Raw genomic sequence first — 25,663 nt, forward strand, 5'->3', positions numbered from 1 at the left:
GCAAATTCACCCAAATAACATTGTACTTACTTGAAGTGGAAGAATGTGAAAGCAATTTGTATAACCTTTTTTTTTCAAAGTGAACACATATAATAGTACCAACAGAACGTTTTGAAGTCATAGTTATGATTCTGTCTGACACACATTTCCCATGGAACATGGCATTGGTTAAGTTAAACTTCTACTTGATGTAGTCTGCTCAAGAAACATCCTGAATATATGTACAGCTAATAACAGTAGTTACATTTGACAAGAAAATAACAGTCCAAAACATACTGCAAAGTTGTGTGTGCTATTTCTTTGAAAGCACTACATCATAGCTGTTACCAGCCGCTCTGTTTTTTCACTTTCCTCATTTCATGATTTAATATATAATAGACGAGAGCAGAAAGAGGAGACAGGCCTAATTTCGAATTTGTCTGTGTGGTGAAAAAGTCACCCTAGTTCTGCTACCGCCACTTTTTTGGTGGCAACAAAATTACTTTTATTTTTACTGCACTGACCCACAAATGGAGGATTTACCTCCAGCATGATCCTGTCCCCTGCGATGTCAGTTCCGTCCCTCTAACAAAAGTTGGTTCCGATGCTGCAGGGTCCCTTTTTCTTTTTTCTTTCTTTTTTTTACTGTCCCCCACCTCCAATATTGAGGAATAGGGGGACACCCCTGCACCGCCGAAATCCAAAAATACCACCGAACATGGGGAGCAGGGGACACCCACGCTCTCCGTGTTTGGTGTTTGGTATTTTGAAAAATCAATCAATGGTACTGACCAAAATTGATCAAATGTACCATTCAATTGATTTTTTACTATCGATTTGGCTAATTCCTTTCCAAACATACAGGGGTGTTGCTAGGTCTGGAAAAGACCCGGGGCTACGCTAATTTTAGAACTGTCAGGACTGGGGGCTAGCTAGCCTTTTTGGTGGTAAACCCTGAGTTCCTATCCATGCCTACAACTAAAAGATGCGGGGCTGTAGCCTCCTAAGCCCCCCCTTAGCAACGCCTCTGCCAACATACCCATAAGGAAGCCCTAGTGTCAATGTAGGAGTGAATTTTCCTTCACTATTCGCTGCCTCCCATGCAAATCTTCACTCCAGATGCATGACAATGTTCATTTCTCCACACAATAGGTGACACTGCACCGAACAGCAACAAAGAAGTAAACACATGCAGTCTGATATGGAAAAGCTGAATGTCTTGCTTTGGTTCATGGATATAGGGCATGCAATTTTAAATATTCATAAAATATGGGCCTCATGGATCATTTCAATTTATCTAAAGAGAAAATACACACTTAGAATCAGATCATTGATTTCTGTTAAGAAATGTTTCCACCGTCATATTAAATTCGAAACACAAATGCTGACAGTGATTATATTGTGTTATTCAAAATGTACTTCATAATTTAGCAAAAATGTAACATGCATGTTGTAACAAGAATAGTTTTATTGATGAGAAACACGTCTACAGATGCAGATATAGCACCCGAATTCCAGTAAGAAAAAGTTACCCACTTGCTCCAGTAGTAGGGTGCCCCTGTTCAAACATGCAAAATGAGCAAACCGCCCAGAATAAAGTAAACACTCTTAATCATGTTTCCTTGACAGAGGTGCACTTCCTTCAATGTTTGACACCACTGCATGAAAAGCAATACTTTTACTTTATGCCCACTCCTCACTCCCATCAGAGATTACATTTTACTTCCAAGGACTTGCATAAATGATTTGTTAATTTCTTGACAATCAGAGCTTTTTCGCCTTAAATATTGTGAAGTCGCAAATGGCACCTTGGCGCATACAAGAGTCATTGTTAATCATCATATACATAAAATGTGTGTAATGTTGCATTCACAAATTGCCCCACTGCAGTTTGTGTGCGCATATTTATTTAAAAATGCGAGAACCAGAAATGTGTGTACTGCTGTATGTAGTTTACAAGGAAGCAGCAATCGATATTTTGAAGGAATAAGCATATAATTGAAGATCTATAAAATAGCAGAACTCACTAATTTCTTGAAAACAAATATATTCAATGCTCTATCTGTGATGGGTGTGCAACTGCTAGGTGAACCCTCCCAAGTGTTGACACATTTCAGGAGCTTCAAAAAATGCATTATGAATGATAACTATGTCTGCTAAACAGGCTCCTTTTAATGCAATGCTCTGTTACTTAAAAAGTGGTGTTAGTGGTTGCTAGCCAGGTAGGCTTATTGGCACATAGGTTACATAACTGAATAACTGGCACTCCTATATAGACATAGTACATAGATATTTTCTGATGGCTACAGTCTTCTAAAATGTCAGCAGCCTTTAAAAAACATGGTGGGCTTTCAGGAATACAGTCAAATACAGCTGTAATGTGTGTGCACGGGGCACGCTGAAAAGCAGTGTCCACACTTTTTCCTTTTAATGAATCACTGGTTAAGGAAATGGAATTTGGAATAAAATAGTTGTGATTTGGCAATCCTGATCTTTGTAGCATTAAAGCTTATAATCAGTGAATACATAGTAATATAATTGACTGCTATGCCTAATAGCTTAAGCAAAATTGGGTTTATTTCATACATGAAAACCCATGTTAAACTCACATATTGGAATTTTGTGTATGGTGTCACATCTAGTGGCGTTGTCCTAGCACCCCAATATTGAGTCATCGAATAGCCCTTTCTTCCAGAGATTTCATCAGCTGAAAGAGACCCACCTCAGGAAGTCTTGTGTTTCTACTGTGATATACTTTGACACCTCATTCACGTTAGGAAGATAATTTTGTCGAGTTGGTTGAACTTATAAAAAGAATTTGGCCCGACAGAAGACGGTAATTTGACAAGTGAAGGCATTTGAATTCTCAGGGAGACAAAATAGATGTAAATGAAGTATGCCCTATACTTGTACGTCTTTCATCTTTATGACTAAAACACCTTTGAACTGAGTTGTGGTACAAGACTTGTCAACTGATCACCCTTTACTTTTCTGGCCAGAATAGGCGTTCATCACGCAATCTTTGTGTGGAGTGCAATCAAAGGCCCCAAACTGAAGGTCTCTTTCACATAAAAAGCATGATTTTTCAAAACGGATACAAAAATGGCTTTGCATGTTTGGCTGCAAGTGAAAACAGAAGGGCCATGTGGAAAAGGCATACCAGTCACTGCCAAAGGAAAAGCATTATTTAAATCCATAAAGGAAGAAGGATTTCAAAGATCCTTTACACATGAAAAACAGGATTTTGAAACACTGACACAAAACTGCTTTGCATGTGTGTTTTCAGTTTAAATGTGAAAAAAGTACCTCTGCCAACATAAAAATGTCAGGGAAAAAGACGTTCATGTTGACAAAAAGTGATGCATATGTTTTGCATACAAAATCCCAGCAAACATTTGAAAAGAAAATCCTACTTGGTTTCCATAAAAACTGTTTCTGTAGGCCAGAGGCAAACCCTTCGGCTGGCTGTGGGACACATGTCAAAAGAACTCCCCAAATGGAAGACTGGCATCCTAGTGTTAACAACAGCAATACAATGTGGCTTGCTTAAAAGGAGTGGAAAACCAAGGGTCCTTTAGACTGTCTGTCTCTGCACAACCATTTCCCTTGGCTGATGCATGACCAGAATGTAGATAGTAGGTGTGAAGATGGGGGCTACAATTAAGGGAGGCTAAAACTCCAACTTCAAAGCGCAAACAACCAACTTCAAAGAGATTCATAAATACAAATGTGTCCAGAGAGACAAATGGCTATATGAAGCAGAGCTCCCATTTGTTGAACATACAGATTTACAATTAATTTGAAAGGACTATTATAACTTAGGCCTTTTTCCCAGCAACCATAAGTCATATTTTTTTATTGATGTGTCATTTTTTATGTCATTTTCAGGCGATTGTGGAGGTATACAAGTAATCCACCTGCGACTCAGGGAACTGTAATGGCCTTGTAAAATGGGTTTCTGGCTGATCTGAAAATGTTCTAAATGTGAGAGTTAGTGAATAGGTGGATTTTAAAATTAGGAGTATGGGGAATTGCATTTTTCTAACCATTATGCGTTCTGTGAAAATGGCAGATAATTTCCCCACAGCCGAGCAAAACGGTGCAGACCTGGTTGTCTTCCTATTTAGTTCCCTATGATTAGATGAATCAGAATATATATATATATATATATATATATATATATATATATATATATATATATATATATATATATATATATTCAAAATTTGACAGCGTAGAAACGCTGTCACGATGCACAGCACTCCCATGAGAATTCCTTTGGAAGTAAGGGCAAAGAGTCCAAAATGTTAATTAAAATATCCATCATTCATTTTCTAAAACCTTCATCGTCCCAAAAATATTAAATGCCAGCAGAGTGCATGCAACTAAAGTGTTTCGCCACTGTTGCCTGGCTTGTTTATATTATGACAGTTGTGAGTAAAATTATGAAGTTTTGCCACATAACTAGATTTTTGCCAAAAATCTGACATAAGAACAAAGGGGGATTGCAAATGGGAGTTGTCATATGTCTGCTCCAAACCCCTAAACCAATCCTTACAGGGAGGCTGGATTTGGAGGAGAGAAAAGGGTAACTGTCCAATCCTATTTGCGAGACCTCTTGCAGAGCACTGCCCCAGATTGTAAACTTGATGGTGTTATTGCTGCTATATAAGGGGGAATGCACTACAAGGAAGGGAAGAGCTGTTGACATTTACCATCAGGAGGGTTGCTGAAACCTATCATCTGACAGCTGCAAGGAAACACCAGAGGAGATTGCTGAGATTGCATCTGGTTAGTGCTCTCTATTTATAAGAATGCCTAAAAGCTGACTGAGTCCTATGGTGGAGAGGAGGTGGCCATCCTTGAGAGTGAGTGACCAGATGCCTGCTCTATCTTTACAGAGTGTCCTGACTTGTAGCTGGCTTCACTGAACTTCAAACAGAGACTTTCTGTGTAAGTCGAAGTGAGCCCTGGGAAACCAAAAGGTGGGTGAGCCAGCTTGCCTTAAAACGTTTCCCTTTATAGTGAACGGGGGGGAAAACTGTGCAGCTCCTTAAACATATTAATTTAATTAATTCCCCATTCGGTAGAACACTGCGATGTGATTTTTGTTAAAATTTGAAATTAACAAAGCTCAACTCCAATTGTACCCTGAAACAATATAGCCTGTACTTTAATTTGGTAATCCTTTTTGTCCTGTTGACCTCGACTACTTTAAAAAAGAGGGGAGTCTTTGTTCTTAAATCAGTCCAATCTTTTGATCCAACTTTCCCCTAACAAAGGCCTTTAGGTGGGGGCGTGGGCTGAAGATCCTAAATTCTGAAATCATCACAATTTTTACCATCCAGCTTCCCAAACACAGGCCTTACGGTGGAGGGGGGTCTAAAATCCAAAATTCCCAAATAAATCATTTTTTTCTGTCAAACTTCCTGACCTGGACCATACTAAGGGGGGGGGGGCTGAAAAACAAATCGCTAAGTCACTCTGTGTTTATTTTAAAATGAAAGTGTGGGTGAAATAATAATTCCTACATGTATTTGCACACATTTTTTAAAAAAAATAAACTGTTGGCCTTTTAAGTACGCGGGGAAATCGAAATTGCTCAACACTACATCTATAAATGTGTTCACTGACCAGCGCTAATTATTTCTTGAAGTGAAATTTGTAGAAAGTAAAGAATTTTGATTTGTGTTCTTTTCAACTCACGTTTGTGATTTATTTATGTTGAGAGAAGTTTATTGTGTTGTGCCATGTATAAAGTGGTGTTTGACATTTCAGTACGACTTTTGTAACATCTTATCCAAATAAACCTAAATATATTTCCTGCACACCGGCTTGGTTCTTGGCTCATTGGTAGCTCAGGAAGAGAGATCCAAGCGATATTAGATGAACTGGAGGTAGGACTGAATAAAATAATCCATCAAACCGTTACAAATGTATGAATATATACCCTCAGCATCATCTTGCCCAATGCCTCCTGATATAATTGTATTTTATTTAAATGAGTGGTGTTCAGTCAAGTACGTGTTTCTTGCAGTGTTTCTTGCAGCAGCCTTCATAGAATATAAAGAATAGAATAATTTTGTGTCTTAAGAATATCCTAATTGAACTGAATAGTACCATTGTGTTGATTAAATTCAATGTTGGTGGCTAATAATCTTGCTACCGTTGCACAAAGATTTTTTAGTATCTCTCCTCAATTGGGGTTTGCAGGAAGGTATCAATAAGACGGGACCTCAGAGGGCATACTCCCCACGTGTTCACAATACACTGATTAGATTAATTGGATAACACAAGAAGAGGTGTAAAACTGTTTAAAGACGTGGTGTGATAAGAGACGGATCAGTGTGCTTGAATAGTGGATCTATATGGATACAAATGCTAACAAGGTGCTACTTCAGAAAATAATGTTCCCAGTTCTGTGGAAAGTGCACATGAAAATGGGTAAATAAGTAGGTTTAGAACATGCATTTGTGAACCAGGTGATCTCAGATATTAATTTGAAACGCATTGTTTAAGACTCTTCAGATGCAACAGTCTGGCACATGGGAAGAGACAGTCTTATTAGCAACCATGCAAATATCCTTTGAGAATTGCCTTAGGTGCCAGAAGATGCTGTGTGGGTGGAGAGAGTTGTGCTTCAAGCACAGTTCTGGGTGCATCTCTGGTTCGCACTTAGGGACACATTCAGAAAATCTATTCACATGTCAATGGCTTCCAAGACAAATTCAAGGAAATAAGATGGTGACATTGCTGTCATTAGACATTTGCTTTCCTTGCAAAGCCCTGTGCAGTTATGTTCAATTACAACATTTTCTATACAAGTTTTACATGTATGTTTTACAATTATACAACTACATGAGGTGTGTAGAAGTTTTACAAGCATTTAGGTAATTGTCCTTTTAATGATTTTCACCTGAAATGTACAACTGCTTCCACATTATGCTGGTCACGCCACCCACTTCATGGCTTGTAGCCAATGCTTTAAGTTTTGGTTATGCACTCAATACCTTCATTTGGAGGGTGTGGTGATTTGAGCAGCATTTGTGCTCTTTTATTCACAGCTCAGTTATCATTACAACACAAAGATCATCTTTGAGTACTTTCATGTTATGTGGCCTATTCTCAGGATGTGCACTGTGCACATGGCGTCATGTCGCCAACTGCTCAGTAAATTTGACTTAGTGTATATGTGTGTGCTTCATTATTAAACAATACTGTGCAAATGTTTCTAACTCTCAATGAGTTTTAAAATTATATTCTGTGTTTGTTTTTCCCATAGGAATTTGTCAAGCTGACAGTGTCGGATATACAAGTGACATATGGCACTATACTGGTCGGAGATTTTCTCCGGGCTGTAGGTGTTAGATTTCTAAACTACTGCTGGTGCTGGGACTTAGAAGCTGGATTTGTAAGTGATTTATCTGCATAACAGTTGTACACAATTATCCATTTCCATACCATATTTGTACTAATTGCATGGGTCCTGAAGGACTATGAGTGAGTACAGCAGAATTGCATTGTTTATGATTATTTTCTTTATAATGCCTTCCATTGAGGCAAAAACATTGGTAAATTGCATATTTGCATATTTTAAGACTAAGGGTGCTCACACTTCCTTAACATCTGCCTGACAAGAAAATTCAAGCTTTTCAGGGCATACCTGCCACATCTGTGGAATTCCTGCAGGATTTCCTATTGGTTGAGTTTAGCCTTCGGTCTTGAGGCAGAGTTTGAGTCCTGCGGGTAATTGCAAGCCTTCATCCTCAATAAAATAGTTTGACCACCCAGTTGACAGACTAAAGTCATCTAGAAAATGTTTAGGGGCCCATAATAGGCCCAGCTCACTTCCTGCTTACCTTGTGGGGTTTTTTGATCTGTGGAAAGAGGAACACAGATAAGTGTGTTGGGGGAGTATTGGTTTGCTTTTGGTGAGTTTATGATAGTTTTGGTGGGGGTTTGTAGGCATATTTATTTTGTTTGTCCTTTTTTGGTGTTTCTTGATCCATGTTTTATCCCTTGTCTGTTTGTGTGTGTTTTTTAGGCTTCTCAAAATGTACCCTTATTAACCTGACTGAAATATTTAAAAAAATGTTAAAGCCAAAAATTGTTAAAGCCCAAAAAGTTCCAATCGTAATGTCCTCTCCTTGTTTCCATTTGTTATTATCTAAATAATGTAAAAAAGAAAAAAAGGTTTCCTATTACCATTCCATTAGTTTGTTTGTTTTGGTAGTACCCTACAACTCGTCCTGTGCTCCCCCACTTTCCTTGTCCTTATTTTGGTGTTTTGCAACCACCCTTTCCCCTTGTGGGACTCTTGAGTGTATCTTTGTGTTTGTCTTTGTCTCTCTCTTTTCATTGCTTATTGATACCTTAGTCCCACACCATAGAAACACACAACCATACAGCAACATCAGGGTTCGTTCCTCGATAATGGATTATTGGGTGGCGACCTAGCACCCAGTATTGAGGAGCCAAGCCAGCCCATTGAAAACACTGCGGTCTCACAGGGAGTGTTCTTAGACTGGCTTTAACTGTACAGGGAAATGTGTTTCCCCTTTGGCAATTCAGTATCCCAGTGTTTATGCCCAATGGAGTTGCTTTGCTTTCCCAGCCTTGCAGGGCCTTTGGGGATGCAGGCTGGGGCCCTGCAGGGCTGAATGTGTTTATGATGTCGACTTGCACCCCCTGTTCACTCAGAGGCCTAGGGGCAATGAAATTGAGGTGCTCAGGTCCACCGTGCTAGTACAGAAGCTAACACACTCTTCCTACTGCTGAGGTCCATTTGCGTGCTGCACGGGAGCTTGAAGGACATCATGGCCGGAAGCGTAAGGTGGTGTTTAGAACATGGACTGTTGCAGCAGGTAAGAACATACAATATGTATGTATGTTTGAATGCATGGCGATGTGTGGCCAGCTAACATGTAGAGAGGATGTGTCTCTGTGCAGCTTCCGGCATCTCCAATCAATAGATATGCAACCTGAAGGAGCACAATAAATGTATTATAAGCCCCAGCAAGATCAATGGCCTGGGAACACCCAACATGCAAGGGAAGAGCTTTGGGAGGCAGAGCGAGCAACAGCAGGTGATTTGAGTTGGAGCGGACTTCAGCACCTGTAACAACAAAATGGCAGTCGCACGAGAGCAGGAAAACCCGCATTGAGAGCACTGCAACCGACTCTGTGCCACTAACGTGTGGCAATACAAAAACCCAGCACACCAATAGAAAGCAGAGAGGCACAGGAGGATTAAAGAGAGTGGCTTGTTGTGGAGCAGCGCACTTCTGCCAAGTTGCACCACCACTGTAAGGATGAACCAGAGTGCAGAGTCTAGACAGGCAGGCGTGGGGGCATGGAGGTGGCTATGACATCCACGCTCTGTATTGAACTGCGTGGTGGCACAGAGAAGATTCCTCCAGCATAACAGCAGCAGATGCCTGGGCCTTGAGAAGATTGAGCCGACCAAGAGGGAGGCAAGGCCAAAGCCCGCCAGTGGTATATTGGAGTGGAGAGTCGGCATGCCGGGAAGAGTGCCCAGAGCACTAAAAGGTCAACTGGAGCATTGGACAGAAGGAAAATAGCGAGAAGCAGGGCACCCCAAACACACGTGCAGCTTATGAGGTAAGAGCTGGGATATATTTGTATGCTTTCACAGTAGTGAGGCAAGCCCTGAGGTAAGGGGAGGCACCCAGCAGGATTAACAGGCTGATTCCTGCAGGCCCAGGGAGAACTGATCCCTGACAATACTAGGACCCTCACTGGCAGAGAAGACAGCTGGGTCCTGAATAATCATGCAGAGAAGTTTGGCCACAAACAGATCGGATGCTGCTGGCAGAAGGGTCAGAATGGCAAATATTGCAGCAGGTGCCTACGGCATCGGGCAGGCAGATCGGGAGTCTAAGCCTTGGAGAACACACCGGACCTGCAGTGCTAATCAGCACTAATAGTGAGTGAGAAAACCTGACAAGACAGCAGCAGAATGGAAAAATAACAAGGCGGGCACCACCGAGAGGCTTATGCCAGACAGGAAATCACAGCGAGGCCTAAGCTGATTAATATCGATGCTCATGCAAAGAAGAGGGAAACTAAACTGGACTCACTGTGTGAATCAAACCTGGGTATAGAAGGAGATATGTTGGAATAGCAGAGTGTCGAAAAGAAGATCTTAGAGGCACTTGCAGCACTGACAGCCTCCAAGAGACGGGAATTGATGAAATAAAGTGCGACGTGGGACTGCTGAGGCAGGATGTGCACTCACTTGCAACCAGGGTTGTAGATACAGAAGCACAGGGGGAGGAAATGGCCGGTGCCACGAAGGAACTGCACTTTACAGTGCACGACTTAATGACTAGGGTGAACACACTCCAAAATGGAGCCAAAGAAGCGGAAGCAATGGCGCGGTGAAGTAACATCCGAATCCTGGTGCTGCCAGAAGGGGCCGAAGGCTGAGTCCCAACAACATACGTAGAAAAACATGTTACTACAAGAGGTGCGACCAGGCACGTTAACACAAGGCTTCATGGTAGAAAGAGCGCGTAGATCGCTGTCCATGAGGCTGCCCCCAGGAGCACCACCGAGACCGATCATTGCATAGATATTCAACTTTAAGGAGATGGAAAGAAACCTGGTGTTCTCAAGAGACTGACGTGAGATCAGGCGTGCATCAGCAACGCTAGCCATATACCCTGACTACACCATACAAGTTCAGAGGAGAAGGAGCCAATTCATCGCCACAAATGAAAGACTTAGACAGCAGGGATTTATTTAAATGCATGCTTTTGTACCTGGCCAAGCTAAAGGTACTGCACAATGGGAAAGAACACTTTTTTGAACACTCGGCTGAGCTTAACCAGTGGATGGACGACAATACAATGGCCCCAGTGGTCAAGAGGCGGAACAACAATCATTGAATCAGGACAGAATGATTAACAGAGGGGCTTGCTGAACATCGTTACATGATTGTGCTTGTGGACAAGAGGGATGTGAGGAGTTAACCGAAGACCGGGATGCAATGTCAGACTGGTACCAGCAGGAAACAAAGTCAACTAGTCAACTAGGCCTACTTGACACCAGCTGGCAGTACCCCCTATGTTGGATGTAAACACAGGATGCCATGTTCGGCATCTGACTGTCATGTACCACACAAGGCTGGATGGGACGAATGGCAGCTAGGCCTGAGCCACAGTGTACTGTTGGGACGAGTAGTTGTAGTTTTAGCTTGGGTATTTGTTTTTGGTGTGGGGGAGTTTGTTTTCTTTTAAGTTTCAGTTGAACGACAGCACTGTCATGAAATGGGAGTGGGGGAGAGGAGCCTTAGCAGGGGTTTAATGTTCAAATCCAAGAGATATGATGGCACGTACTACTTGAGGTCTCGGATTTGATGAGCAAACCAGGGGCTGATGGTGACATGATACACCTGTCATGGGAAGGGCAAGTGGGATTCCCAATTAGATAGGGGTGAGTGGCACTGCATGGTTGTGGCTGAAACTTTGAATGTGATATCCTGGAACATGCGGAAAGGATAGCTGTGTTAAAAAAAACAGGATACTTACATATTTAAGCAAAAAGGTATTGGGAATAGTGATGCTACAAGAAACACACCTTGCGGCAGAAAAGAAGGGAAATATATTGAAACAGTGGGGAGGACACGGGTATGGAGCAGTCTAGTCAAATTATGCTAGGGGTGATAATATGGGTGGCTCCCACAGTACCTTTTCATATGACAGATGATGAGGGGAGAAAGGTCCTCGTAGAGGGCAACGTTGATAATAAGGAAATGTGCATCCTTAATACTCACGCCTCTGAGCTTTATCTGTAAGGCTTGCCCCATTAAGAGGGATAAGGTGGATCTGGGGGAGACTTTAACTGTACACTAGAACCAAGGTTCGTCAGATCAGATAGCAGGTACATAAACCCGGTGCCACCGGCCAAAATATTGGGAAAAGTGTGAGAAGATTTGGATATGGTTGAGATGCCTACATGGGACGGCGAGGGTAGGACGCTCTTGAATCGCTCTTCTTTACTGGCTAACTGGATAGTTCATGAAGACCACCCGCCAGTTCTGACATGGAGACTAAGGGTGGGGGAACTGCTAGACTCTTGTTTCAGAGGACTCATGTCAGAGAAGATAGAGGAGTATTTTGAGATCAATGAAGTTAGCGTGGAAGGACAGGGAGTGTTGCAGGACACACTTAAGGTTGTGATCAGAGGAGAAGCAATATCCATGATGGGAGGGGTCAAGAGTGAACTATTGAGAAACCTGTCGGTATCATCTGGGAAGATTAAGCAATTTGAAAGCACACAAGCAGAGTCTGAGGGAGCGGAAATAGAGCCCTTACAGTTAAACCAAGAGTGCCTGGACCATTGGGAAAGAATAGGCACATTTGATTATGCAAGCAAGAATATTAGATTGCATGGACAAGGAGATAAACCCAGTAAGATGCTTGCTTGGATATGCCACAGAGATAATGCTAGAACTATGATTAGTGAGATAGCTGATGAATGCAGGGAACTGTTGAAATTACAGAAAGAGATGAATAATATATTCAGTAGATTTTATAGAAAACTGTACATTATGGACGGACTGACAACATGGAGGAAATAGTAGAGAAATTATCCAAGATAGAACTGCCCCAACTGACTCACAAACAGAAAAAGGCCTTGAGTGCACCACTCACTCTGGACCTGCCATCAGGTAACACACCAGGAGGCGATGGACTCAGGGCACAATTCGACAAAACCTTCTCGAACAAATTGATTCCTACACTATTAGAGACCTTCGAAGAGGTGTATGAAAAGAGAAGGCTGTACTGGAGTATAAGGGAATCTGTGATTGTACCAATATTAAAATCAAGTAATCTGCCCCAAAACTGTGAGTCGTATGGGCGGTTATTGATGGTAAATGAATATTGTAAGATACTGGTGCCCATACTTGCGGGCAGACTGAAGAAGGTAATGAGCCAATTGACACACCTCGACCAGACGGGATATGTACCGGGGGGAGAAACACTTCAATGAATCTGAAGAGACTGCAAGCAGTGATAGATAGAAAAAGAAGCCCGCAATGCAGGTGTGCATGGATAACACTGGACAATGTTAAGGCTTTTGATTCTGTTAAATGGGACTGGCTATATGCCGCGCAAGAGCGCTTCAGAGTAAGGGATGGATCCAGCAGGTGGGTGAAGCTTCTTTATAAGTTGACCACTGCGGATAGGCAAGTATGTCTTGGATCAGTGTAGCCTGCAAAGGGACAGAAAACAGGGAGGCATGCTGTCTCCAATGCTATTCATATTAGCATAGGTACCCCTAGCGCTAATTGCTGGGCTGATGGTGGATGGGGTTAACCACGTTGTTTCGTTATATGCTGATGACATACTGCTGTATGTCAGAAACCCGAAGGATAATCTATCAATTCTCTTTGAGTTATTTGAAAATTTAGCAGAATTAATCTCATCTAGTAGGACATATTCCCACTGGCGGAATGGGTAGGACAAGAGGAAACGGGTTTGCTGAATTTAGGATTCCTCTGCACAACCCGGACATTCCAATACCTTTGGGTAGACATACACCACAATGTTAAGTCTACGCATGAACACAATACAGTTAAAGCACACAGAGAGATAGAGAAATCAATTGAATTGTGGAAGAAGATGCTGCTATCTCCGATGGGGAGGGTGGCGCTAGTCAAGATGGTGGTACTAACCTGTCTGCTGTATTATTTTCTCAATGCACCATTTAATATCCCAAGGACCTTCTTTAAGGAGCTAAACGCCACATTGAATGAATTTGTTTGGGGGCGGGAAGATGTAGGGTGGCTCTAAGCACATTGTGTAAGGATTATACAGACGCAGGAGTGAAGCTCCCACATATGGAGCTGTATTATTTGGCAGCACTGCCACAGTGGGTGGCACAATGGATATCAGATGAGGAAATGCAGGAAACTCAGCTATGTCAGGCGGTAATTACACCATACTTGATGAAAGAAGTACTGTGCCTTGAAGTAGTGAGATTAGGTAAAGATATCTGGCCATGGATCATGAAATTACAGAACTTGAGACAACCATGCTCCCCAAAATCCCTATAGCAGCAACATACAGGAAAGATGAAGGGGATCTTATGGTCAACATTACGTCTCAATGGGAGGACAAACGAGTGGTGATATGGGGCGAGCTGTTCACGGAGGGTAAACTGAAAGAGTTCCATGAGGTGACACGAAATATGGGAGTGCATGCTGGACAGTACTTGGCATATATAAGGCTGCAGATACATGCTATGGTGACATGAATGAGTTTCCTGGAGGAAACGGAAGAAGCTATCACCTTGGGATTATTGTATGGTGTATCAGAGGGGGGCTTTGAGGTGTTGAGATTATACCAGGGATTACCGCCAGTGCTACAGACATAAAATAAGGCACAAATGGGAGGAGGACCTGGGAATGGCTTTCGTTGATCAAGAATTGGAAAATATGCTGTTATACACCAAGACAGTATCTAGGAAATGCCAGGTTCAAGCTCACGCAGTTCTATGTGCCACATAGATCATACTTAACACCAAACAGGATAGCACAATTCCTTGGAGCACAGGACACATAGTGCCCCAGATGCACAGTGGAAAAGGCAGAATGTTGCATATATTTTGCTAATCTGTAGTGATTAGAAGGTTCTGGGTAGAAGTGGAGAGAAGGGTGAGGAAAAGTGGGATAACACGTTTCATATAGAAGACAGAGGCCTGCCTACTGCTGAAGTTTCCCAGGCCGAGATAGGCTAGGCCAACTGCCAAGATGATAGACTTAGATTGTATATTAGCAAAACAATGGTTTTCTATGGCCTGGAAATCCAGTGGTGGACTGCACATGGATAACTGGTGGCGGGATTTTAGAAGGTGGTGCATGGTGGAAACAATGGTATGGTATTGGGCCTTACAGAGTGGTATGATGGAAAGCAGCAAAGAGGCGGGGGCCTGGAATGTGTTGGTACAGCATATGTTCCTCTCACAAGATGACAAACCCCCATGAGAGACATAAGGGAGAAATGAGGGCACAGGGATGACAATAGGGAGGGATTCGGGAGGGTCGTGTGGATAATGAGTGTCCAGAATGGAACTGCATCACCACTAGATTGAAATAGGATCAGTGTATGCTGTTCGTTCAACAGGTTATGTTCTAAGAATATGTTTGTTTTGTGATGTAATGGTATTTAAAGTCATGATTATACCGTGAAAACACTCTTAAAATGGAAACAAAATAAAAAAGATACAAAATAAAATTAAACTATGTATGTTTGTATGCATGTGTGAATGACTTAGAGTGTATGCTGTTTGAATGAGAGTGTGTATGTTGTATGTGTGCTCGTGTGAATGAGGGAGTGTATGAATGTGTGTGTTTGTGCCTGTGCCAACAGAGGAACAGGCCTCTGTTTGATGGATGCGGTGGCCTACATTGATTTAGCAGTATTTTATACTGGCATCAAGGTTAAAGTCCACATGATGATGTATGTGGCCATAGAGAACTAAGTTGGTGCAGCCAGTCTGGACATGTTTCTTAGTGTGACATGGCATTTCCTACTGGCATCCAGGATAGAGGCAACATGATTAGTGTTCTTACATGCTCATACTGGCCTACATTGATGCAGCCAATCCGTACTTGACCAGTATGGTCACTTCAGAGAATTTCCTTACTGTGGTAATGCATTTTATACTGTCATCAAGTGTAAAGCTGTACTACATAATTTCAAATAATTTTACATAAAGATTGAAGGCTGCACTTCAAATTTTACATTAAGCTAGTTAACAAACGGAATATCATTTATGAACGTTAAGTTAAGTTATGGATGCTAAAACCAATCTAAGGAGATTGTCACTTCTCATCAAGAGAGGAGCCAACGCCTTTTGTATTAGGTAAGTGAGCCTTCTATGCTTAATACCCCTGGGTGGCAGGGTAAGTGGTATCCCTCTGGAGGTGACTTCCCACTGACAGACAAGAAAACCCCAGAGAGGGACCTAGGCCACCATGACTTCCCAGACACTAACGCCTTTATGGGGTTTGTAGAAGCTAATGTGTCTGAAAACCCTATAAACCCTTTAATAACAGCTTGGCTTCTGACCCAAACATTTCTCAGCTCTCCTCATGGAAACCAGCAGAATGGCAAAAAGACCAGCCTCCTGGTGGCATATCATTTGAGGAACCAATCAGGAAAAAGTATCCGTGAAGCACACACAATTCAGTTGTGCATGAGCACACATAGGAGGTGTGGCAAGTGGGAGAGATAAAATGCCAGACGTGGCTTTCCACCTGCAGGTCTGCACTGGGAGAGGGTAACAAGGCCCCATGGATGTTTAACCAGACCAGTTGGTACAGCAGCCACAATAAAAACAGAACACTTCAGAGGACCGAGGTAGAGGCCACAGGACCTCACCAAGCAAGCAGGAACAAAGAGAACACACCGACCGACGCAGAGTCAAGTTGATAAGTCGTGTAAGCTACTTTGCGGTGAGAAGACGGCCTGGCGCACTACACACTATTCCCAGGGAGCACGGCTCATCACAAGCAGGTCCGCAATGGCTGCAGAGCAAAGGGAGGAATTGGCAAGGCGAGATAGAGTGAGAAGACCCCCAAAGTGGGATGGGGGACAGCAATAGAGAAGTTCCTGCGAGGGATGAAATAGAGAGAACAACCCCAGAATGCGTACAGTGAAGAAAAGCCACAGACCAGGGGGAGAGCAGTGCTAAGCCCTGGAGTGGGGAAAGAACTTAGAAACCCCAGAGTGGGCAGAGAGCCACAAACAAGCCCCTGTTAAAGGGAAAGTAGCTAGAAGCCTCACCATTTTGGGAGAGAAGCAAATACAAGCCCTGGTGATGGGAAAGAGCAGAGAACCCCCAGATTTGGGAGAGAACAAATGACAGGAGGAAAGAACCCCAAAATGGGGAATAAGAGAGATCAGAGCTCCAGCGTTGCAATCTAAAATAGTCAGATCTAACACCAAACACCAAAATTTGTTTTCTGCTGAACTTGCAGAACTAAAAAAGGAAAAAAGAAAAAGGCAAAATGAATGGAAAAATAATCCTTTCACATCCAACAGGGAACTCTGGAGGGATTGTGAGGAAAAATGTAAAAACGGGATTATTGAGGCCAAAAAAAATCATTATAATGAACAAATTTCAACTGCAGCAAATACCACGAGCAAACTCTTCAACATTCTGAAATCAATAGAAAAACCTAGGGCAATCACACCAACTTACTACTCAAGAGGAATGCGATAAAACCCAAACAGCATTTTTCCATACAATCTCCAGTGCTAGGGACCAAATTGTAAAGGCTCAATCCAATAAAAGGAAGATAAACAATCTTCCATCGGAGATTAGTATCAAGGACACTGAATCCTTTAAGTTCACGCAAATCACCAATGAGGAAATGGTGAGAGTGATGGCCGTAATGAAAGCCAACTCCTTTATGGAAAATATACTACCGCCCAAAATAATATTGGAGAATACTGACATTTTCGCTCCCATTCTTATGAAAATCATTAATGCCTCATTCTGTGATCAAGTAGTACCCAGTACAATAAAAAATAGTTACTGTAACACCCCTGGTAAAAGAGATAAAAAAACGAACCTTGACCAAAGAGACCCTAATCATTTGAGGCCTATCACAAACTGCAACTTTATCCTGAAAATCATGGACAAGATAGCGACCAAGCAATTACAGGCCCATGTCGAAGCTTCCGAATCCTTGCACTACCAACAATCAGGGTTTCGTGAAGCCAACAGTACAGAGACTGCCATGCTCGACCTACAAACCAAAATGTTAAGCATAATGGACAAAGGTAGGGCCGGCCTGTTAATCCTCCTGGATTTAAGTGCTGCATATGACCTTCTAGATCATGACCTCCTTAAAGTGGCTTTAGAGAAAACTGCCAAGTGCTCTAAAGAGGCAATTGGTTGGATAACATCTTTTCTCAAAAACAGAAACTCGCAAGTGCACTGGGAGGACAAACTCTCCTTTCAAAAAGACATCCTATGCAGCATCCCACAGGAAGCTAGTATCTCACCTCTACCATTTAATCTCTACTTGAGATATCTCTGTCTTGTTCTTGACCCCATTAACATCTTTTTCATAAATGATGCTGATGATACTCAGCTGGTGATTGAATTGAGTGGTGACTACAAGAAGAACAGTGAACCGTTATCTATAATCTATAACACAGTAGAATTGTGGATGGATGCAAACTGGATGTGTCTGAACAGTAAGAAAACAGAGCTAATGGTGTTTGGTTCACATCAAACCAGAGCTATATTATCCCCCTCTTACGGTACCTTCCAGATAAAGGACACCCATATCCAGGTTCTGGGTATAGTTCAAACTTAAGGAATGATTTTCAAAGCATCTCTGGGTACTGAAGCCCAAGCACTATATGTAAAAAAAAAAAAAAACTGTTCTTATTACCTTAGGCTGCTAAAAGCCATTAAACCCTACCTTTTGTATTTCAACTGCGCCACTATAGCAAGGGCAACTATACCATCACGCATTGACTATGGCAATGCACTTATCCTAGGTGCAAACAAACAATGCCTCACTAGCTATCAACAAATTCAAAACAATGCTGTTAGAATTACCAAGCAAATGTCAAGATTTGATCATTTCAGCGAGGCCAGAAGAGAACTTTGTTGGCTGAAAATTGAAGATAGGGTGCAGTTTAAGGCCTTGACCCTTGTGCACAGATGCCTTTACGGGAAAGCCCCAGCATAACTAAAATCTAAAATCAACTTCTACATTCCCAGTCGAGCATTAAGATCTACGGACTTGGGTAAGATTAGTGTAGCCTCACACAAACGCACTTTCGGATTGAGAAAAGCATCCCCCACGGTAGCAGCCGGAAAGTGGAACAACCTACCAGCCAACATGAGATTGGAAGTTAACTATCTGTGTTTTCGTAAATAAATGAAGACACTCCTATTCAAATAAACCATGCACTCCAGTAAGTGCAGTTAAAATGATACCCTGATTGTGTTTGTTCCGTACTCTTCGTCCTCGTCCATGGTATGCACGTCTATTGTGTCTCTGTTTCTGCGCCCTGATGCTCGCGAGCTACCAGCGCAATATAAATAAAAAATAAATAAAAAAATAAGAGTGGGGAGCAGGACACTGAGAGAACCGCATACCTGGAGAAGAGATAGACAGAAAGTCTCCCCGAAGGTAGGGCTGTGAGATAAATACGTTTAAATACGAAGCAGAGATAAATGGCTGGAGTACAAGGATGGCACTATATAAATTGGAACTGTGAACATAGCAAAGTGACAAAGGGGTGGGGGGGTCAGTAGGCAACAGCAATCCCTTTCCTTGGGCAATAACCCATACATATGACTTGTTTGTTTTGTGTCTCCTTTTGTTGAGAGATAGGGAATGAGCACAGGCCAGAATAGGATTCTGGACTGAGGACTGAGAACCTCAAATTGTGTTTAGTCATCCTGACAAGCATCCTTTTTCTTGTTTCTGTTTTAGTGTAGGGATTATTAAAAGGCTTAGGGAAAGATTAGGCATTTTTATATTGAAGAAAGAATGCAATATTTGAGAATCATGCATACCTGTCCGTCACCTGATTCTGGCCAGCCACATTGCCTGCTCTTATGGAAAAACAACGCTCATTTCCTACATCAAATATGTAGTCGGTATCTTCAAGGGAAATATACCAACAAATAATTCAAGATCAAATTAACACAATTTCTAATATGCTCATCATACTTTTATGTTGTTTTAATGATATATACAAAGAATGTTCACATATTCCAAACCAAATTATCATGCCCATAATTTAACTTGAATAATATGAAACAATTTTCAGAACACACATTTTCATATAGAACCATATGCATTAAATGTGCACACTTATTTATGTAGAACATTTTGGGGCTCATTTTCCAAGTCCCTGCAATTCCGCGACAAGGACATGGGTGTAATTTTAGGGGGGGACAGGGGTTTTTGTCCCCCCAACTTTCATGGCACAACATTTTGTCCCCATTCATTTGGCTAGGGCATCTTTTCTTTAGATGTCCCCCCAACATTTTCAGCAAAGTTACTCCACTGGGCAGGGACCTGTTATGTTTGCACTTTTGCATGCGCAGATCCCTGCTTCCGACTAATCCTCATGTACATGGCAGGATGCAAAATGGGAGGGCAAAAAGGCTGCTTGTACGCCACCCTTTTGCACTCTGCTGTGCGACTGAAATATACTCCACCGGCAATGTATGCAAGGCAGGTGGTGTCTACAATGTATTCCTATGGAGTCGCCTGCTTTTTGCTGGTGTAAAAAGCAGGCAGACTCCATAGGCATCCATAGGATATGCGCTGGCATGACAATCCATGCAGGCACAAATGTCGTAGTATTTGTATAGTGGAGAGGAAGGCAGTGGCAGGAACATTAGTTACGATCCACCCCTCTCCACCTTGCAAATAGATGCAAATGAGCCGTGATGTGAATGAACGGATGAAAAGCCGTACACAAAGCTTCAATGCCATCCATTTATATAACATGCTCATTCAAAATGAGCTACATAGAGTGAAAACATTATATTATTATGTTACAACCTTTACTAATAATTGGGCAACAAAAATGTCCCAAATTACTGTAAAACATGTTCCTTGTAATCTTCAAAAGTATCATAATAACGTTTTGGGGTGAACACTTCTTCCCGAGAGAATCCATATCAACTTCTGTGTTTTAAATAGACACTAATACAAGGTATTATTTGAAGAATGTGACTTGTTAATTCAAATAGGTTAAGTAATGCAGACCACTTGTCTCAATTCAAAGTTTATTTAGGATGTATACTTCTGCTCGCAAAAAATGCCTGTTCTCTGAACAGGTTCTGTGGACAGACATGATATCACTGTCGTCAACTGTTGAAAATCAGTGATCCCGTAGGTGCTGTTCTGATTCGCTTATCGCTTAATGTGCTTTGCACTTTGAAGTAAACTGCGCTGAGAATGGGCGTGTGTGGCTGTCTGACATACCCCAGAGCAGACGTTGGGGGGAGGCTAGAGTTGGTGTGCTGTTGCCTACTAGGACCTTCTGTGCTCTCTCCCCACCGGTCGCCTCACCATGGCACGGTGCAGTTCGTTGCGGTGCATTGTAGTGCAAATATCTCAGTAACTGTGCATCCTTGGGCCTTGAGTTTTGTTCCTCGTGTCGGGACCGGTCCTTCTACGAGCATATTGATGTTTCGCTGATTCCAGGCAACCGTCTCATGTGTGAAGAGCAACGCTATTTCCAAGCCACAAAGCCACAAACTAATTTTGACTTGTGCTAAAATCAGAGAAAAGGGTGGAGTGTCCAAATGTTGTGTTGCCAGTATTGTCCGCAGGTCCCTAACAGGTAACTATGCAACATTTGGTTGGTGAAACAATGTGGAATTGTATAAGGAATAACAATTTGTCACAAACCCAGCCACCCAAACATTTTCACTTTTATAAATATACATAGATAGATAGATAGATATGTATGAGTATGTTGAATTGATGTAAAACATATATCATTGGCCTACATTAGTTAATCCAGTCTGGACAGGTTTCCTTACTGAAGCATGGCATTTTTTACAAGCATCAGGATAAAGCAAACATAATAAGTGGTCTCAGATAGCCATATTGGCCTTCATTAGTGCAGCCAATCTGAACATGTTATCTATTTATGGCATTACCTTTTTCCAGGCAAAGCCAAAAAGTATTTTTCTACGTGGGAATATGTCACATATTAGCACAGACAGCATGAACATGTTTCTTTTTTTTATATTGGCACCTATTTTGGGCAAAGGCATCATGAATGACATGTGTTGGGAAATGCCCCTGTGAACTGTTGGTAAATTGGAATCTATTGAGGTTGTGCATATGTTGCCCAACTAAACTGATTGCCCACTAAGACATTTTATCGATTCTTTCACAGAAAGTGTGCTGAAAAATGCACAGATTGAATCCATTACTTTTCAAATTTGATAGAGCAAGACCCTCCTGAGCTTTTAGTGGCTGCTTTGGGCTCCCATGCTACGTGCTCAGTGACTCCTGCATATTCACCGGAAACATTAATTCTCCTACAAATAAATTCATCAGTTGCCACTGAGCAACATGTGGCTTCTTGTGGAGGGAATGACAATTGGAAAGGAGGAGCTGGACGAGTCCTCGATCACAGTGTCCAGTGAGGTTGTCAGCAACGCTTAGAATGGGGGACATACAGTAAGGAGTCAGAGAGATAGTTCCCCCGGAGATGGCTCAGGGGGAGGAGACTAAAGCCACTGTACATTTGCCATTTCAGGAGGTCTAGAGTGGGGCCATTGCACCTTCGCTGCTCAGGAAGAGAGGGCAATTCAGGCTCAAGCTTCCTTTAAGTGGGTGAGGGGGTGGGGGCAAGAAGGTCATCTCCATCCATGACATCCGCAACCATCTGGTCATGGGTGTGGCAGTGCTTCAGCTTTCCGAAGTGTAATCTTCAGCTTCTGCACTGTATTGGGTTTCCACATGGAAGGGCACCTTGGGCTACCTCCTTGGCATTCAAGCACTATCAACATGGCACAAGGATGGGTACAAGAAGCACACATTACATGCCACTGACTTTGCTACTGCAGCAGCCTCCTGAATCACTTTTAGCAGTGACAAGAAGTGTTGAATGACACTCCAGTTCATTGCCAGCCATGCAAGGAGCAGCCCCAATTCCCTCTCCGCCAGCAGAAATGTCCTTGTAACCTTGAGAGTCTAGCCCAGCGCAGCTGACCCAGTAGACCCATCAACAAACAGGGACATGGTTATACAACTACTCACAGAGTGGGTTCCTATTGTTAAAGTTCAGAGTGTGGTGCTAGTTCAGCCATTCGGGAGCGATGGAATGATGAAGCATGCAGGCACATACTTCCTGTATTGTGGTCCATCTGTACTTTAGGTTGAGCTGGACCACACTGCTTAGGAGAATGCACATCCTCCAGCACCACCCTATCCTTCTGATGGTGACTGAGCAAGAGGCTTGAACGATAGGAAACATGGTTCAGTAGGAGATTACAGATAAAATGGGGTAGTCAATACAAAATAGGACTGTCTCAACTGGTTTGTATATACAAATACATTTAGGCAGAACCACCACTTTGAGAGTGCACTACAAGGTTGTAGCTCTGCCGGTAGGTAGGTCTAAGCTAAATTGAAATAGAATCATCTGTTTGTGAATGCAATACTAGGTCATTGTTCTGCTGGTAGCAGAGCCAAATAGAATGAGACAGAATCTCCAAGGAATACAATGGTCTGGATTTGGGCACTAATGGTAGGTAGAGACACATTGAACCATCAGGGACATCGACTCTTTGGGTTGGCCTGAGGCCTGGAGTTTGAAAGTGACTTTGACCACTGAAGTCTTGGTATAGTGTGGCCCTTTATTTATGCAGATACATCATGGAGTAAAGCATTGGTTTTAACACGCTGATTAAAGAAGAAGCAGGAATCAGACTCCACTGCTAGACAAAGAGACTGAGGTAGAAACAGGACCTACATAGAATCTTTGGGTTGGGCTGATGAATGAGGTTTTGGTGTGAATGTGAGCATGGGAGTCTTGGTGGGGGTTTAGCCTTGATTCAGGAAGAATTTCCACAGAGTACTTTGTCACAATAAACCAGGCTAAACATAGAGGAATCCAAGAACTGGGCAGAAAAACTTAACTTTAACTTAAGGAAAAACTAACCTCTAAATAAACTTTAAAGCAAGGAGAAACTAAACATAACTTACATTTAACGTGAGTGCTGACTGGCTGAGTAGAAGCTGAACTTTAAGGGAAGGAAAAAGTAATCTTTAACTTAAGGTACTCAATCGTATATCATCTGATGAATCTGTAGTTTGGTTTCCCGAGTCTTGGTCCTGGTGCTCCCTCGATAGTCTTCCGAGATTAAATTCTTTTTTAATTTGTATTAACATAAACTCTCTCACATGGGTGTCCTTGAGGGGTTTTCTGTGGACTGCAACAATATCCTCAGCCACGATAAATACAGGTTCACACTGGACTGTAACAGGGGATCTCCACAGCCAGTTGATCAAGCACATTTCCCCACCTTTACTGCTTGCAAAGCCAGAATTGCAGTGTATTGTCGTCACTACCCAGCTGACATGTGTTAAACACATACAGATCAACCATCTGATCTGCACTGGTCCTGCTTTATTCTCAGGACCCTGATGCCAGCCCATAACTGGAGAAAGTGTGTCCCAGAATCTCTTAGGATTTTCGGCTGCTCAAAAGCTCATCATGGTGCCACTTAAAGTCTGCCAGAAGATAAGTGTGCACAGTTCAATAACCTACTTTTCTCTGACACTGCTCACATTCTTCTTGTTCCATTTGGGTCTTTATATCTTTCCTTAGTGCATCCCTGAATATGGTTAGCATGTCCTCTTGCAAATGACAAACTACTCTGATGTCTTCAATTTCGATCTCATGCACATTTTGTATAAACATCGCCTCCTTGACTTTAAACCATGAATCAAGGAAAGGTCCATGTGATACTTCACATTGCTCTTCATGCCACAAGTGTGTGGTTCCCATAAGAAGGTTAAGAGTAGTTTTCATGGCAAGCTGTGCTTCTTCTGCATCACCAAACAAGTCATGTTCCTTCTTTATGTTGGAAAGTTCAAATCCTTAAGGATACACCAGTGGCAGAGCCCCACTGAGGGATGTACCGTACAGGCCAACCAACTGGGTTGGCATCATCAAAAGGCAGTAGTTAAGAGCAAACATTAACCACCATCTTCTACAATGTACGTGTTAGGTAGGCACTCTTCAGTTGTCTGTTATTGCTGTTGTAATAATCAGTCACTGCATTATACTGGGCTCTCAGACTTTCCTGCATATGGTCGGTGGAATTCGACCGAGTACATTGATATCATTCCCAGAAGTGATGTGTACACACAAATCTTGACAACGCAAAAAACTTGGCAAAAGTATTGCTCAGCAGGCTTTCCGCACTAACGGCTAAGAATATGAAGCACACAGCACTACTCCACTCGTCGTTTTGACTGCAAAACATAACACCGTTTCCCATGTGACTGCTGCTGGTTTACTACAGATTTAGATGTATAGAAATAGATTTATTTTCAGATCTATGAAATAGTGAAGTATCCAATTGTATTCTGAGGGCAGTGTATTTGAACTCCTGCTGGATGATCATTTTCGATGTGCTCACAAAAGATAGCCCCACAGCAATAATTATCACTAGATATAGTGGCTCTCATTATAACTGAGCCGGTCATTGTTAATGGCACCTTTTCCGGACTGGCTTACTTTGAGCCTGCCGGTAGTGCTGGCCCCTACCGGCAGATCTTTCACCGAAGAACCGGCACCGTTAATAACGGTGCTGGTGCTTCAGGGTTCCCATTTCCGTGGAGTCCTTTTGGCAACTTACCGTTCCTCCGTCACCTGTAATATCCCAGTAGCACAGGATTATCATGTGGTGGAAATGGGAAGGCAACTCGCCCTCCAGTACCACCAGCTGGTTACCGGCAGACTCTTAATGAGGGCCAGTGTCTCCAAAGTGGATGTAAGGTGACATATGACGATGAACATTTATGATGAAATGTACTTTGATGCATGAAGATACTGATGATATGGATATATTTCGGTAATAGCAGATATGGCAGTAACTGCATTTTTGTTAACACATTTTTTGAACATTTTCAGTA

General features: G+C 42.3%; 1 protein-coding gene across 1 annotated transcript in view; it reads left to right on the top strand.

The window, feature by feature from the left end:
* Nucleotides 1-25,663, top strand: part of LOC138510283 (transmembrane channel-like protein 2-A) — a 614,464-nt gene that overhangs the window by 393,265 nt on the left and 195,536 nt on the right. Inside the window, exon 12 of the mRNA XM_069625813.1 lies at nucleotides 7,262-7,390. Within this exon, the coding sequence (XP_069481914.1) occupies nucleotides 7,262-7,390 (129 nt within the window). The remainder of the gene's footprint in view (nucleotides 1-7,261; nucleotides 7,391-25,663) is intronic.

Source organism: Ambystoma mexicanum, chromosome 6p, assembly GCF_040938575.1.
Source record: "Ambystoma mexicanum isolate Mex_15411 chromosome 6p, UKY_AmexF1_1, whole genome shotgun sequence".
Lineage (NCBI taxonomy): Eukaryota > Metazoa > Chordata > Amphibia > Caudata > Ambystomatidae > Ambystoma > Ambystoma mexicanum.